The sequence below is a fragment of the Rattus norvegicus genome, chromosome 18 (assembly GCF_036323735.1).
Source record: "Rattus norvegicus strain BN/NHsdMcwi chromosome 18, GRCr8, whole genome shotgun sequence".
In the NCBI taxonomy this organism is placed as follows: domain Eukaryota; kingdom Metazoa; phylum Chordata; class Mammalia; order Rodentia; family Muridae; genus Rattus; species Rattus norvegicus.
This window is the reverse complement of record NC_086036.1, coordinates 3,692,362-3,708,150: the sequence shown is the minus strand read 5'-3', so window position 1 is coordinate 3,708,150 and position 15,789 is coordinate 3,692,362. Positions and strand designations below refer to the sequence as shown.

The 15,789-nt window shown below is 46.5% G+C and overlaps 1 protein-coding gene and 1 pseudogene across 2 annotated transcripts in view; one reads left to right on the top strand and one right to left on the bottom strand.

Annotated features, from left to right (window-relative positions):
* Window positions 1–4,561: 4,561 nt before the first annotated feature.
* On the bottom strand, window positions 4,562–8,447 carry Aktip-ps1 (AKT interacting protein, pseudogene 1; annotated as a pseudogene).
* The window catches only part of Npc1 (NPC intracellular cholesterol transporter 1), a 45,617-nt gene continuing 38,125 nt past the window's right edge, over window positions 8,298–15,789 (top strand). Inside the window, exon 1 of one of the 2 annotated variants that reach the window (XM_039096607.2) lies at window positions 8,298–8,505. In XM_039096607.2, the coding sequence (XP_038952535.1) occupies window positions 8,446–8,505 (60 nt within the window). In that variant the 5' untranslated portion in view covers window positions 8,298–8,445. The remainder of the gene's footprint in view (window positions 8,506–15,789) is intronic. The other variant, NM_153624.2, reaches the window with a different exon arrangement.

Below are 15,789 nucleotides of genomic sequence, written 5' to 3'. Positions count from 1 at the left end.
GTATTACGACTGAGAGCATTTACATAATGGGAGAATTTTCTTACCATGATTTTCCATGTCGGTTTCACACACCGGCTCATGTCCTTCTGTCTGCTTACACCTCAACATATTGTCAAACACAGCAAAAGTAAAGAGGTACATGGTTCTGAGTTTAGAGTGTGGTCTGCTGCGGTACAACTCATGTTGGGGTTAATTCCTCAACAGAACAGTATTGAATTGCTGGGACCCTTTAGGAGATAGGGACTACTATGAGGTGACTGGTCCGTGACAACCCTCATGAAGGGTTTAGTGTTGGTCTCACGTGTGGGTTGGATCTCCATGGACTAGATTAATTTTCAAGAAAAAAAGTTGTTGGAGAGAAGGTGCCTCCTTCCCAGGAAGAAAGCTTCCCCTCTTGTAAGCTCTTCATCACATATTGAGAAACACTTACATGCGTTCCCTCTATGTGATGCCGCCTGCCATGTTTGGTAGAACTGGAAAGCTCGCACCATGACTTACACAGGCAAGAATGCCAATCTTGGATTTTGAGCTTCCAAACAGTGACCTCCTTTCTTTATAAAATCCAGCATAGGCTGGTCTCAAACTTGGATGACCCTGAGTTCCTAATCTTCCTGAGATTAGTGCTGGTGTTACAAACATAAACCATGATGCCCACATACCATGAACATGCTTGACCATATCTATGCTCAACATACATCCTCAATTCTTTGAAGTTCTGCAATAAGACTTCTTCTATTTTTAGATTTTAAAATATTGTTATATATGTTTTAGTATTTCGCCAACAGAAAGGTATCTGCATCACATGCATGACTGGTGTACGCAGAGACCAGAAGAAGTTGTTGGATCCCCTGAGACTGGAATTAGCCATGCTGGTGCTGGTAGCTGAACCAATGTACTCTGCAAGAACAAGTGCTCTTAACTGCCAGGCCATCTCTGTAGCCACTGCTTCTTCAATATGACTTTTAAAACATTCCACTTAAAACGGCTTATAGCTACAACACGTGACTTCGGTGTCAGAAGCTATGACTGACTTAGAAATGGGGCATTGCAGCTCAGACAGTTTTTACTCACCCCATTATGGGTACTGAAGTCTGTTTAAACCGGTCATGGGCTATGGTGTACTCCACTCAGATAGGACACTCTCAGTGTTGGGAAAGCTCACAATTTAGCGGTTGGACTTGCAAACGGATGCAACGAAGTTCCACCACTCACACAACACATTTTCCTTTGATTAGGGTGGAAGCAAGCACAAGGAGAGGTTTAGTTGCCTGGAACTGGACTTAGTTTGTGTTATGGGCATGTGCACACACACACACACACACACACACACACACACACACACACACCTCTTAATAAAAGCATTTGGCGGGGCTGGGGATTTAGCTCAGTGGTAGAGCGCTTGCCTAGCAACCGCAAGGCCCTGGGTTCGGTCCCCAGCTCCGAAAAAAAGAAAAATGAAAAAAAAAAAAGAAAGAAAAAGCATTTGGCATGATTCTAGTATCATTCATCTGATGATTGATCAAGTTAGTGGCATGTTAGAGGGTGCAGGAGCCTAATTATGGTAACCACTAGAAATAATATTGGAAAGCCAAGAAGGGTAGAGCCATCTTAGTCATAGACACCAGTCAAAGTTTGTTGGAGAAATTTTGTCTATTTCTCTATGTGCATCATCAGTATGATCGTCAATAGTATGAGAGAAAACAGATATTAGAACAATACACTTCGGTAAATTGCTAACAGCTTCTAAGATTGTGCTTATATAATAGGTAGTCAATAGTTGCTCTGCTTTGTAGAAGCTTTGTTCTCAGTTCTCCCATTTCGTGGTTAATTTCTGCTCATTTTTTTTTTTTGCTGTAATATTAGTAGTTTTTAAATTACACTGACTATTTTTAGAAACATCTGTTTGTAGTTCAACAACAACTCCTGCAGCAGGTAACAGAGAGGCCATGGTGGCAAAGGAATCATGGCAATTCTCAGAAAAAGTTCTTGTAACTCTGTTCACCGATTGTAGAGATTTGTTGAGTAAAAGGGGTGTAATGTGTCCTAGCCCAGATAAACTCTTATACACAGCAGGGTGTGTAGAATAAGTATCATGCTCACAGAAAAAGTCTATCCTAAGGACAACTGTTTACTGATGGGGAGGGTGGGGTGACAAGTGGAATTACACTAAGAAAGAACCTTAGTGCAATCAAAACATAGATGGTAGAGAAAAAAAGACATTGTTAATGAGAACATTAGTCACAGCTTTGAAAACATCAGTGGGGGCATGGTCCATTTTGTCCCTTGTTATCCTTGTGTAACTTGCATATGAAACCTCGATTTCATACAAATTTCTTTTTAAGAGCCCAGGAATAGAAGGATCTCCTCTGACATAGAAGAAGTTCTCTTCTTGGGTTTTTAGTGCTAGATGGGGCCAGAGTTCAACTCCATGTTATGAGTTATAGACAGGGTTCCTCTAGGAATGTTAAGCTTAATCACTTTTCCTTCTTATTTTAACACATCTATAATTTCTGCTCTCAGAACCTTTTAAAGAATATTTTATTATGTTGAAGTCTGCATTATTATGTCTGGATTGGTCAGTTAGATCAGTCCATCCCAATGCTGTTCAGTCCCCTTCTTTTGTCTAAACTATGACCCTATTACATAAAAACAATCTTTTGCATGGCAAGACAATATCAGAGTGTTGCCTATGAGAGTGGTGACTTTTATTTCCCCTGTCAGGATACATTTAGGTTCTGTTTGCCTGGGTTGAAAATAAGACAGTAAAACTGTTAGCCACAGGACAATCACGGTCCTATGATTGACAGCAAGAGCATAATATTTAGTGTTATGTTAGACAGTTAAAACTTAGAAAGTTTTTATGGACAGGAAACCGGGAAGGGGAATAACATTTGAAATGTAAGTAAAGAAATATATCTAATAAAAAATAAAAAAAAAGAACTCTGTGAAAACACTAACTATGGAAGGAAATGAATAAAGAAAACCTAAACAGAGGGAAAAAACTTAGAAGGTTTGATTTTTGGTGGTCTTTTTCAGTTACTTTCCTCTTCTGTGGCTTTCTCGGGTGCCTGCCTTCTTGAGATGTAAGTGATGAGTCCAGGCAGGAACACCAGCAATCTGGATAATCAAGATGTAAGGTCCTGGGGTTGGGGATTTAGCTCAGTGGTAGAGCGCTTGCCTAGGAAGCGCAAGGCCCTGGGTTCGGTCCCCAGCTCCGAAAAAAAAAGAACCAAAAAAAAAAGATGTAAGGTCCTTTCCATCTAGGTCCAAGATGGTCAGTCTTGAAGTTGCTGACCAATACAGCTGTGGCTGAAATGGGTGGTCAGGAGGGTGAAACCCAACAGGTTGAGAATCCTGGACATGAGGGAAACCTTATCCAAGGTTAATTGCAATCCTTTTAAGGATTAAGAGATTGGAGCAATCCGATAACAGCCGAGCTTGTACCCGAGGGGTCATGGGAGGTGGTTGCCCATGTAGTATTTTGTTATAGAGTGAACTTTTCTTGGTAAGGGGTACAGTAAACCCCGAGAAGGGCTTGATGAATGGGGTCAACACAGTTACCACCAGTCTCAAGAGTACATTTAGCTAAAATCACCTTTAAAGTTCTAGTCATCCTCTCTACTGTCCCTGAGCTGAGGATGATTCAACAAAGTGTAGTCATAGATGGGTTACTCAGGGTCATCGTCCAGCAGCAGGACTGATGGGAAAGCATTTATCAAAGGTCAGTCTGCTCTTAGCTAACAGGAGGGCTGAACACCGAGAGTCATTTGACACCCATCAGTTGTTGACTTCTCTTAGCAGGGTTTCCACAGAGAGAGTGTGGACCTGTTCCTGTTAAAGTTGGGTCCCCTGTGAGCTTGTCAGCTTCTTCTACAAGGATTTTGGTAGCTGCAATGGCTCTTGAGATGGGGGCATCTCAGGGCTGCAGGGTCTGGTCTCTTTGAAACATAAGCTATTGGCCTTTTCTGGGGACACAGAGTCTGAGTAAGGACTCCCTTTCTTTTTGGACATAAAAATGAAAGGGCTTGGAGACATCGGGGAGAGCTTGAGCTGGGGCCTCTGTAAGGTTCTCTTTTAAGTTCAAAAAGGAATGTTCATGTTCCTCAGTCCATTCCCTTAGAGTGTTACCCCAGCCATAGCAGAGTACAAGGGTTGGCAATTTCAGCAAACTCAGGTATCCAAAGATGATGATACCCAACAGCTCCCAGAAACTCTCCCACTCATCTCCTAGTGGTTGGAGCTAGAATGTGCATTACAGCCACCATGTGGGCCTGGAACAGCAGTCTTTCCCCTTCCTCAGTTCATATCCCAAAGCAAGTAACTTGGAATGGGAAAACTTGAGCTTTTTTTTTTTTTTAACTCTGTAGCCTAACTGGGCTAGAGTTTCCAAAAGGCCTCTGGTGGCTCTCAATCAGTTCTCATTGTTAGTGACCAATAGTAAATCATCCATGTACTGAAGCAAGCTCACCTCACAGTACTTAGTGAAGAAGAGACCTAAATACTGGTTGAATGCTTCATCAAAGAAGCACTTTAGAAACCTTGTGACAGTCTGGCCCCGGTGAGTTGTCCTGATGTCCCAGTTCAGGGTTGACCAATTCAAATGACCAAGCATCCTGGTTCCCTACTCTCCTAATGCCTCTGAGACAGATGTTTACAGCAAGTCAGCAGGCTGAAGCCCTCAAGCCAGTATTCTACCCAAAAGTGCTGCACTCTGGAGTCTGTTCTCTACACCCTTCTTCACGGCCTAACCCAGGTACAGCTGAAACTACCAACTCCAAACTACTACACAGTACTCATTTCTCTCTGTTCTGTTGGTTTAAGTAAATACAACTTACCTCTAACATATTTGGAAAAACACTTAAGCCTCAAGGTCCCCAATAATTTGGAGTACTGACCTAGCTCCACCCTGACACTTCCAACAGAAGTAACGCTTTATTAATGAGAGGTCTCCGTGAGCTGCTGTGAGAACCTTCGCACACACAACACTGATAGCCAGTCACTGTCCACGTGGTTTACTCTTCAGGCCGTCCTTTGCCATCAGTCAGCTTTAACTAGGCAGAGTCCAGCAGGAAAGTGCATGGTGCCCCAGACCCACCATCTCTTAGGCTGCTATTGTTTCCTTTCCTTTACTGAAAGGTTGCACTGAGCCAGGCTTTACCCATGACAGGCCAGCAACATGAACACCTTTATTGTGCTGTTTGGCAGGCTTCTTCTGAGCCAGCATCTTCCTCATCAGGTACAGAAGGGTTCCATGGAGAAAAGCTAATGGCATACAGGTCTTCCATCGTCAGCTGGTCAAACAGACGAGCAGTGCACACTTTAACACTGTCAACCACTTTACATAGTGTCTTTTTCATACAGTACTGCAGCCTCTGGGTTTAGGGGGCTTGTTGTGTAGATTGTGTAGAAGACTCTCCTCGCATACATTAACACCTGCCATATATGAGTATGGTTCCGCCTCCACTTTGCAGGTGGGGATGTCAAACAGCAAGAGTGGACGGTTGCCATCTGGATAGTCACCAGGAATATACACCGTAAACTTGAATACGCCCTCCTGATACGGTCCGGGCCCTATGATTATTACTCCAAACCACACTAATGCCGAGCGATAAGATGGCTATACGTAGATTCCTAGCAGCTTCTGCTTCACTACCAATGTAAATTCTGCAAGAAGCGAACATTCCAGGTAGAAGGGTCTGTAAGGGTGTGGGTGCCATTTGCTGACTGCACTGCTGGGGCAGGTGATGTAAGCTTCGCTATGGGCAGAACATTTTTGGGAATAAAAGGAGCTGGTTTTGGGGTGCACTTCGTGGAGGACTGGTTTTCACATCTCCTGCTAATGTCTTCACCTTCAGTTCTTTTGCACCCAGAGTCCGCAGACATGCTCCACAAAGGATTCGTAACATGTACTACAAGCAAAGAACTTCAGTGCTGTGCCATCAAACTCTTCTGTCTTCAGCATTCACGCTGCTATGTGGTCCAGGTTAGTCAGGAATTCAGGATACAGCCCAGATTGGCCTCAAACTCCTAATCTTCCTACCTCTGCCTTAAACTGTGGAGGAATACAGGTAACAGGCATTTCTATCCTGAGGAGGTGCAAGGCTGGCACCTGGCCCAGAAGGTAGTTGGAGGCCGGTGGGCCCGTGAGTCTGAAGCTGAGGTCGAGAGCCTGGGGCTTCATGGCAGCCCCTCACACAGTGACGGGACCCAGCATGGACAGACCCCCATTGTACATTTCAGAAGGACTTACCTAACAGTCAGAAGGACATTAGCCAAACACAGAGGTGGGTGATACAGTTAGGGAGCCTGAAACAATTTGACTATGGACCTGCAACTTTCAAGTGCTCCATAAACACAGAAGTTTGTTTTTTAAACTATTTATTGATTCTTTGTGAGTTTCACATCGTGTACCCCAGTCCTGCTCATCTCCCCGTCCCCTCATATCTGCCCTTCGTCCTTGCAACCTCCCTCCACACTGAATAAAACACACACAAACACACAACAACAACAGCAAAGCCTAGAAAACATCTCACCGTGGAAGCTGTGGTGTCAGAGTGGGTCCACAGTGTAACCCCTCGGTCCACACAGCTTCACTTGCACATGTTCCTTGCAACAAGTCATTGGTCTAGTTCTGAGAGCGCTGGCTTCTGTGACTCCATCAACATTGGATCCTCATGGGGCCTCCTCCCTGTTTTCCTGTTGTTGTCCTGTGTCATGGAGATCCTGCAGTATTGGATCAGCAGGACTGGCCCCTTCACACGTCCCAACCATTCAAGGATGATATAGATTTTGCGAGGGCCGACTCAGAGCACTGGATCTGGGCCTGGCTGGTAGCTGAGCTGGTCAGTGCACTGGCTTTCCTTACCTGCACCACCAGGATGAACTCCCCAGCGACGCCACCCAATGCCACCATCAAAAGGAGGCAGGGTCAGCCCTCATGCCCTTGGGCCCAGCTCACCCACACCTACAGAGCCAACTTCACTGTGCTGCCCAGGGACAGCTCTCCCAAGAGCTACAGCCATGGAGGACGAAGGGGTAGCTCTCCTACTCTCCTGCCCTCTGGACCAGCTCTCCAGAAAACACAAAAGTTTTTTATCTGTCAATCAGCCTTGCAGAGTGTTTTACATGGGTGAAGTTTCTTTCTGGGAACTTCTTTTGTTCATGCCTTTCTCCTTCTTCATAAGGAAAATGATCAATAGCTTTTAGACATTTGTAATGCAGTACCAAGAGGAGACAGAGCGTACCAGAAGAGTCAAGGATTTGCAAATCTAGGCAAGTTCGGGAATATAAGGACATCTAGGAAAGAAAAAGTGGTGGTGGTATTGTGAGAGCAAAAAGCTTCTGTTTTGGGACTCAACCATATTAAAATAATTTCCACCAAGAGAAAAAAGTCTTAAGAAAAGAAAATACAGAATAGTGATTTCCGTCATGGTGGAATTATAAGTAATTTTTAAAAATTTAAGTGATTTTTAAAAAATTCTTACTAAATCTGTGCATTTTCTATTTCTACCATAAGCATAGGTTCACTGCTATACGCGTCGCGGCCGGTAGGTGGTGTAGTTTTGCGCTTTCTCAAACCTGATTTGTTAGCAGTAAACAGATCCTGTATCTGAAGCGCCCCCACAGTGCGCTATCAGATCACAACAAGGTCAGGCCACCGCTGGTCACTGCCTGGGGCCTTGGCTAGAAAACACTCCAACACCGATCCCTTTTAGGTAACTGGGTTTGGGAGCAGTTGATCAGAGTACTTATTGGAGCCTAAACAAACAGAGATTAAAATGTCCGAGTGATCCGAGGAACGGGTTCTTAATTATGAAAATTGCCTCAAAATACTTCGTGCTAAAACTTTCTCGCCTAACCTCTCCAACCCAGCAGGAGAAAAAAAGGAGGGGAACAGTAAGTTAAAACACGAAAGTCGAACGTTGTTGGAATGAGTCCAGAATATTCATCCCAGATGGATTTTAAAAGTGCAGCTTCCCAGGTGTGAAAGATGCCAGCACCGCACCAAGGGGTGCGCAGGAACAGCGCGGCACAAAAGAGCGGAACTACTTCCCGGGGAGGTCGCCTGCCTGCTTGGCTTTGGCTGGGGGTCCTAATACCTGCATCTAAGACACGCCCACACGGGGCGGGGCTACGCAGACCACCGAGAAGGGGCGGGTGAGCAGGTCGGTAGAGGGCGCTGGCAGACGTGGCTCGCCAAAGGGATCGGCCCAGCTATGCGCTCTAATCCCCGCCCCTGAGCATTCAGTCCCGCCCCCGGGAGAGTCTGAGAGGCAGCAGCCCTGACACCGCCTCCGTTCTTCCTGCCTTGCGCGCGCAGCCCGCCTGCTCCTACCCTCTCCTTGGTCAGGCGCCGGTCCCGAAACCACTCGGCCAGTGCTGTGGCGCTCGGGTCGCGGTGCACTGCGAGCCGTACCGAGAGCTGTAGCCCCGCGCGGCGACAGCATGGGCGCGCACCACCCGGCCCTCGGCCTCCTGCTGCTGCTGCTGCTGTGCCCTGCGCAGGTGAGCGGCTTCCAAAGACCCCGGCGGGCTGGGCGGGACGCGGCGGGGCAGTGCGGCGGCTCCGGAGACCCCCGGCGCGGGAGCTGCGGGCGTGGGGAAGTTGGTCTTCCGGTGAAGCTCTGGAGGTCGCCTTCTCTGCTCCTATGTCTGTCCACGCTCACGCTGTGCTGTGTTCTGGGAGAGGGTGACAGCTGGGGCCTCTGTTTGGCTAGCTTTGAGCTATTCCAGCGGTGGTCACCTGATTTAGGATGTGGAATTGGAGGGACAATGAATGAGCTTAGATAGGGACTTTGCTGGTTGTTAGCCATTTTAACAAAACAGATTCTACATGCACACGAACTCTTAAGTTTTCTTAGCTCCGACTGTATTATTGCTCCATGTCTCCAGATGATGGAGGTGGGGGAGAACAAAACTCGGGTACCAAATTGAAGCAGTCTTCAGTACTTTAAAGAATGCGGGTTGCCTCTTACCACGTTCATTTTAATGTTTCAGGAAACTGAGGCTCACAAATCCAGCTGTTTAATTTCCCGTTCCCACAATTAGCCAGGGGCAGGATGACACTTGGCACAGCTACTCACTTCCCTCCTCTGGCTTTTCCTTGCTGTGGCCAACTTGGGTATGGGTGTGTCACTACTGTTTGTGTGTCTACAGTTTTCTCATTGGAAAGTGGGTGTGTGTTTGGGGGATGCCTACGGAGGGGTGCTAATTAACCCCCTTAGTCATGAGAATGACTCAGTCAGTGGAAACCCTGCCCTTGTGGCCACTAACGCCCCTCTAATGGACTCGGGTTATGACAGTGTCATGAATTAGAAGTCAGAGCAGATGAAGGGGTTCCCTGGTCTAGGAAGCTTACCCTTTGCTCTTTAAATCTGGCTTAAACTTATCTCTGCTTCTCTTTTACCTCAAGGCAACCTTAAGAATAGATATGCAATGATCTCCCCTTCTAAAGCGTTTGAAGGGGGTTGGGGATTTAGCTCAGTGGTAGAGCGCTTGTCTAGCAAGCGCAAGGCCCTGGGTTCGGTCCCCAGCTCCGGAAAAAAAAAAAAGAAAGAAAAAGAAAAGTATACTAAAGCGTTTGAAGTAGACCAGAGCTGATTCTCTTGCAAAATGCCTGAATGTCTTCCCACGTCGTAATTAAAGCACGCCCATTGTTTTACTGTGCTATCTAGAGGCTCGGGGCAGCTGAACAGGTGGGGGTGGGGCATGTGGTTTTGGAACCAGCAGTCATGGCTGCAGCTGGTCAGGTTTCAATCTGCGCACCAACCAGTAAAGCTAAGTTTGGAGATTAGAGGCAGCTGTCCTTTGGAAGATCAAAAATGCCTTAGGAGAGATTTTTGGTTTTCTTAAAATTTTCTACTTACAGGTGACGGACTAGTATTGCCAAGTTGAATGTTCTGTTTCTCTGTTTCGTTTTGGCTCTTTTGTGTGTCTTGCAGTAGGACACAGGTTCTGGCTGTCACTGTGTTGCCCAGGTGTCCCTGAGTCCTGCTTCAGCCCCCAAAGTGCTGGAATTACGGGTATGAGCCAGTGCACCCAGCTCAGACAGCTTGTTTTTAATAGCCGTGTTTGCAGTCATCATGGTGTGCATGCCTCTAATCGGAGCCCTGGGGAGGCAGAGTCAGGGGGATCACTTAAGTTTGAGGCCAACTTGTTCTGCCTAGCAAGTCCTAAGCCAGTCAGGTCATAGACCCTCTGTACACTAAACCGCCCACCTGTGTCCATCCAAGTAATGCGTGGCAGTTTGGGGAAATAGTCCTGTCTTTCCTGGGTGTCTTTGTCCCCCCCCCCCCCCCACCTTGAGGAGGAACTTGGAATTTGTTGAGGTCAGAACTCATTAAACACTTTTTCAGAGGTAATCTGGCATGGGTTAATCTTTTGGCCTCAGGGGAGTGGAGTGGGTACCTGTAATCTTTTCCAGCCTTGGTCCACCAGTCGGAATGATAGCGGAAGATTTGATAACAGATTATTAACTGAAAAGGGAAGGGGATCTTTTTTTCTTTTTCTTTTTCTTTTTCACAAGTGGGTAAAGAGTAAAGGGACTTGCTGAATAGAACTTTGTATTTCTCCCATTTATATTACCCAGAACAAAGAGTCCCTCTGTGGAGAGAGGCATAGGCACCCTGTCCTGGGCAGTCCAGCTCACCCCACTGTTAGTGTAAGACTCAAAGTGAGCCTTAGTTACCACCCCCAAATGAGACTTGAGAACGTGAGTTTGATGCAAAAGCCAGCATGCTGGGGTCATCCTGCACCCAGAGGAGAGGCGACCCCTTCTCTTTCTTTCATAAGCTTTTTATACAATTTTTGACGGCAGATTATAGCAGCAGCAACGAGGCATGTAATGATTGGTGGTCCTGGTGAGCTTTACATTAATTGGCTGGGCCGGGACTGGGACTCAGGGACCTTCTCTATCTCCAGGTAGGAATTTCCAAATCAGGACTCTCTCATTAGAGATGCAATGCTTCAAACATGGCTCTTCACCTACTGGGAAGTTTGGACTACCCCATCAGGGGTCCTTTCACCCTGTCACCTGTGACTCTGCAAGCAAATCAGACCATTTGATATCAAAACCACACCAGGTCTTGGCCAGACAGCTGGAGATTTATTGGTGTCACCGTGCTGGTCCCCAGCCAGGATACCTTCCCACTCAAGTTCTTGGTTGTTGCTTAAACTTCTGCAATGGCATTTTCTGTTAACAAGAGTCTCTGAACTCAGACGCCGGGGTGTGGGTTGTGTTGGGGTATATTTAGAGGAACTCTCTGCATCTCTCTGCACTGCAACTCCAGTTTCCCCTGTATAGAGTCAGAGTAACTGTGCCTGCTTTGCAAGGTGTTTGTAAACGTCGTTTGCTTGCCTTGTAACTGAGTCTCCTTGAGAGCAAGAACTACATATCTCCCAATGGGGCCAGGACTCTTGATGTGTGGCTCTTTTTAAACACTAAGTCTTCTGGCCCCAAGGTGGATCTTGAAGGGGGGACTTAAAAGTTAGTTGGGATCACAATGTATTTGCGGTTGATTCTGGCAATGACAGTGATTGACTGACCAGCCAGGCTTTCTTCTGGCTTAGGTCTGTGCGTGTAGTTGGGGAGGAGGAGGTGGTGGTGGTGGTGGTGGTGGTGGTGGTGGTGGTGGTGGTGGTGGTGGTGGTGGTAGTGGTGTGTGTGTGTGTGTGTGTGTGTGTGTATGCCTCAGTCATTCTTCCTGTTCTTTTGAGTCAGGTCTCTCACTAGTCAGCAAGCCCTAGAGCTCCATCCTCCTGTGTCTGCCTCCTTGACTCTAGGATTCTAAGTGTATACCACCGTGCCTGATTTTCGATGTCGGCGCTGTGGTTCAGACTCTGATCCTCGTGCTTATTTGGTAAGCACTCATTCACCAGCTGAGCTGCCTCCCGCAACGTCCAGCCTGTGTCTCTCTATTTTAGTCTTTAAAGGTAATCTGGTTTTAAGAAATAAGCACCTTCTGAGGTCTGTTGCTGCTGCCTGAAGCCACATTGGTGTCCCAGAGGCCACGTTGATGTGGCCTGTTCTGCCCCTGGAGACTGCTGATGCCAGAGCATTATAGCCGACCACGGTCCATGCTCCCGCTGACTGTAAAGTGTAAGGAAGCTGCTTCTGCAGTGATGTCAGTGACTGTAAACACAGTTGTGAAAGACGCCCAGTAGAAGACTCCTGTGACAACCTCTACCCCACCTCCCAAAATAACAATCTAGACAGGCAGCCATTGGAAAGAACTCTAAAATCTGTGTTAAGGATGCTAGGATGCAAGTATAACTCTCCCCAGTCCATGGCTTCTGCCAGGGGTGCTTTTAAGGAATGGCTTATCTTTCTTTAAGGGCAGCAGATGGGCAGCACACACTGGGATTGTGACTGTGGTCCTTCTTTTCTTTTTTGGGGGAGTGGGGAAATGGAATCATAAAGACAGGTTTGGAAGGACAGGGAAGTAAGAGTGATCAGAGTACATGATAAGAAATTCCCAAATAATCAATAAAGATAATTATGTTAGTAAAAAATAAGTACTTGTTTTTAAAATCTCTCGATGCAGTGAATGAGCTTCTGGAAGGATTTGGGATACACCTGGACACTTCCTTTCTCCTTGATCTCTTTTAGTCTCCTGAGGTTGCGAGATACAGTGACCTAAGGCACTGTGTAGGATGCAGAGATCGGAAGACCTAAAACCTTGGGATAAAGAGCTGTGCAGTGTTAGCTGCTGCCCGTGTCTCGTGCACACATGATGGTAGCAGAGTGGGTGAGAATGACAATATGGTGAGACATAATAAATATAAGGACAGATTGTCACATTTTTGAGCTAAGCTCTGAGGGTGAATTGTGTGACCGGTGAGGTGACCAAGGGGAATCTGGGAAGATGGAGACCAGCCATAGAAATGCTCAATCGTTGAGACGAAAACACTCCTTCCCCCAATTTAGTCATATCCTTATATTGAATTATACTGTATCCTATAAACACATAGAAATATTTATCAATAAAAATTATTTGTAGCAAGGCAGCAAATACGTTTTCAGTACAAGCCTGACGACCCGCTGTGAAAGGGGAGAAGCAACTCTTAGAAATTGTCTCCTGACTCCCACATGTGCTAGGCTGCACGCTTGCACACAGTATAATAAGAAATTAAATGCTAGAAAGTAATCTGTTTGCTAACAAACTGTTCCTTGCATTTACTGTAATAACAGTGAACTTCAGTATGAAACTGTCTTCGTAATATCCTTAGGATGGCAGGGATTGGTTTCCTTCTTGAGTCACACTTGCTGTGTAAACAAAGCTAGCCTCTAACTGGGAGGTTCTCCCCTCGGCCTAGGGAGAGCTGGCATTGTAGGTATTGTGTAGCCATACCTACTAGCAGGATCACAGATGATTAAAGACAAAAAGGTAGCTACATTGTTTTTGCAGAGTGTGTCATTGTGATCATGCAGCTAACCAAATTTAATGGTTCTTTGTCTGCACACTAGAAGAGAGCATTGGATCCCATGGGACTATAGACATGGACAGTTCTGAGCCTCAGTGTGGGTTCTGAGAATTGAACTCCCGAATGGGCAGCCAGGGCTCTTAGCCACTGAGCCATCTCCCCAGCCCCATATTGTCTTTATCTCAAGGTCACATAGTTAGTAAATGGTAGACCAGAAGCCTGAACTGCTCTCTTCTGATTTCTGCCCTCTATTCAAGTTCAAATGTTGCTACCTGGTCCCTAAAATGGCTGCCCAGCAATTATTCCATTTGGCTAGTAAGGCTTCTCATTTGACACCTGGTCCTATCTCCACTGTGGCTTGGTAATCCAGGGGATTGATTAGTCTGCTGACCATGGCCCTCTGCAGGTACACGCCAACACTCACCTCAAGGTTTTGTTGTAGAGCTATGGCTTTGGGGAGGTTCTTCTGACGCTGTGCATGCTGAAGCTCATAAATGTCTAACAGTAACTAGTAGTGTGGCCTTGAGTGAGTTACTTATACTACAAGGTAAAGGGTTTTCTCACTGCAAGGTAAAGAGTTATCCGCGAAATGAATAGCTGGAGTGGTTGAGCCCATCTCACTCAGAAATATTTGACTTAAACACCTATATAAAGGAAGTCTGTTGTGCACACAAATTTGTCGTTGGGGGGTGTGTATCTGTGTGCGTGCGCTTGTCAAACTGGCTTTTTTTTTTTTTCCTATTTTTTCGGAGCTGGGGACCGAACCCAGGGCCTTGTGCTTGCTAGGCAAGCGCTCTACCACTGAGCTAAATCCCCAACCCCCAAACTGGCTTCAAAATAGAACCAGAGGCTTCTACCCTAGAAGTCAGATCAAACTAAGCCTCTACCTTCATGTATGTTTAATCTGTCTCCCAAAATCCAAAGGAGCAGCAGGCAGTGTAATCTCTGGGCAGGATTCCTTCCAGCCCATCCTGCCTTGTTCTGACTGGACAGGCCTGTATTCATGCTCCCTAGAGAGGCAGCAGGTAGTAGCATTAACCAGGGTTCCACAGGCCTCTCCTGTTGGAGCTGTAGCTGTGTCTCCAGGTCCCTCTATTTCCGTTACCCACAATGCAGAAGAAGTGGCAATGCCAACTATAGCATGTTTGGGCTCAGTCACGGAGCTGCTGGACTGCCAGTCACACCTGACAGCCACCTAGAGCTGTGAGTGACATCTGTAGTTTGTGGAACATTGCAGTTGGTGGGGGCAGCCTGCCTTCTGTGGCCTCCTCTGCTGAGGCTGTCAGTACCCAAACTGGGCTGGAGTTTGAACTGTGCAGGCACTCCGGGCTTGTGGGAAGAGACAGAAGATGGGCTGGTGGACATTCGTCTTGTTTTTCAGAACTGTGTCACCTAGGAGCTCTGCCATGGACTGTCGTTTCTGAGCCTTTCTTCCCGTACCTGTAAATTCTCACGTTCTGTGATGATGGAATGTTAGAAACTAATGAGGTGAATGAGAAATGACACAGCGTGTGCCTGGCACACCATTGGCTTCCTTCTGGATTTATGGGTTTAGACCTTGGTAGGATTCACTAGAGGTTACCAGGAGGATATGTTGCTGTTTGGAATGTCTTCTGTGTAGTGTGGGAACCCTCACTTCATCTGTTTTTATGGACAGTAGAGAGGAGCTCAGATTATAGGTTCTGGTAGATGGCTGAGGGGTTAATTTTTCTTAAATCTTCCTGTACTGACCCTGTAACTGTTGAAAGCACCTTTCTGACTCAGTGAGATTTCTAGTAATTAAATCCCACCTGACCTGTCTTTTCGAAAGTAGAGCCTCCCTAGCCTTGTAACTACTAGGCCTGGGCTGAAGCCAGGTCCTGAGTTCTCATCTCTGAGCTCATGAAACCAGTGAGATTCCCTCAACTCACTGTGAGTCTTGCTGGTTTCTGAACCGATGAAGGTCGGATGCCTTGCTCAGGGTATTTCGAAGGAAGACTTAACACCTGGGCCCAGCTGTTGAGGTCTTAATGAGGGCATCGAGACAAACACAAGAAAATATTCTTTCAGACCTCACAAATTTTTTACTTGATCCTAGAGCGACAACCAGCAAACTGTGGCCTAGCCCACACGTTTGGGACATGCACACCTGCTTACTTCTTGTTATGGCTGCATTTGAACTTTTACAGGTATAGGGTTGAGTATCTGCCACAGAGACCTGAAGTCTTAAAAGCTTTCATTATTTAATGTTTGGCCCTCAGAGGCAGAATTTATCAGTTCCTAGCCCTAGTGGATCCACCGGGGAGCTCTCAGGGTGTGACTAAAACAGGTCACCATGGCAAGCAAGAGACGTGGCCTCCGTGACTGTGAGGAAGGGTTGGTCTCCTG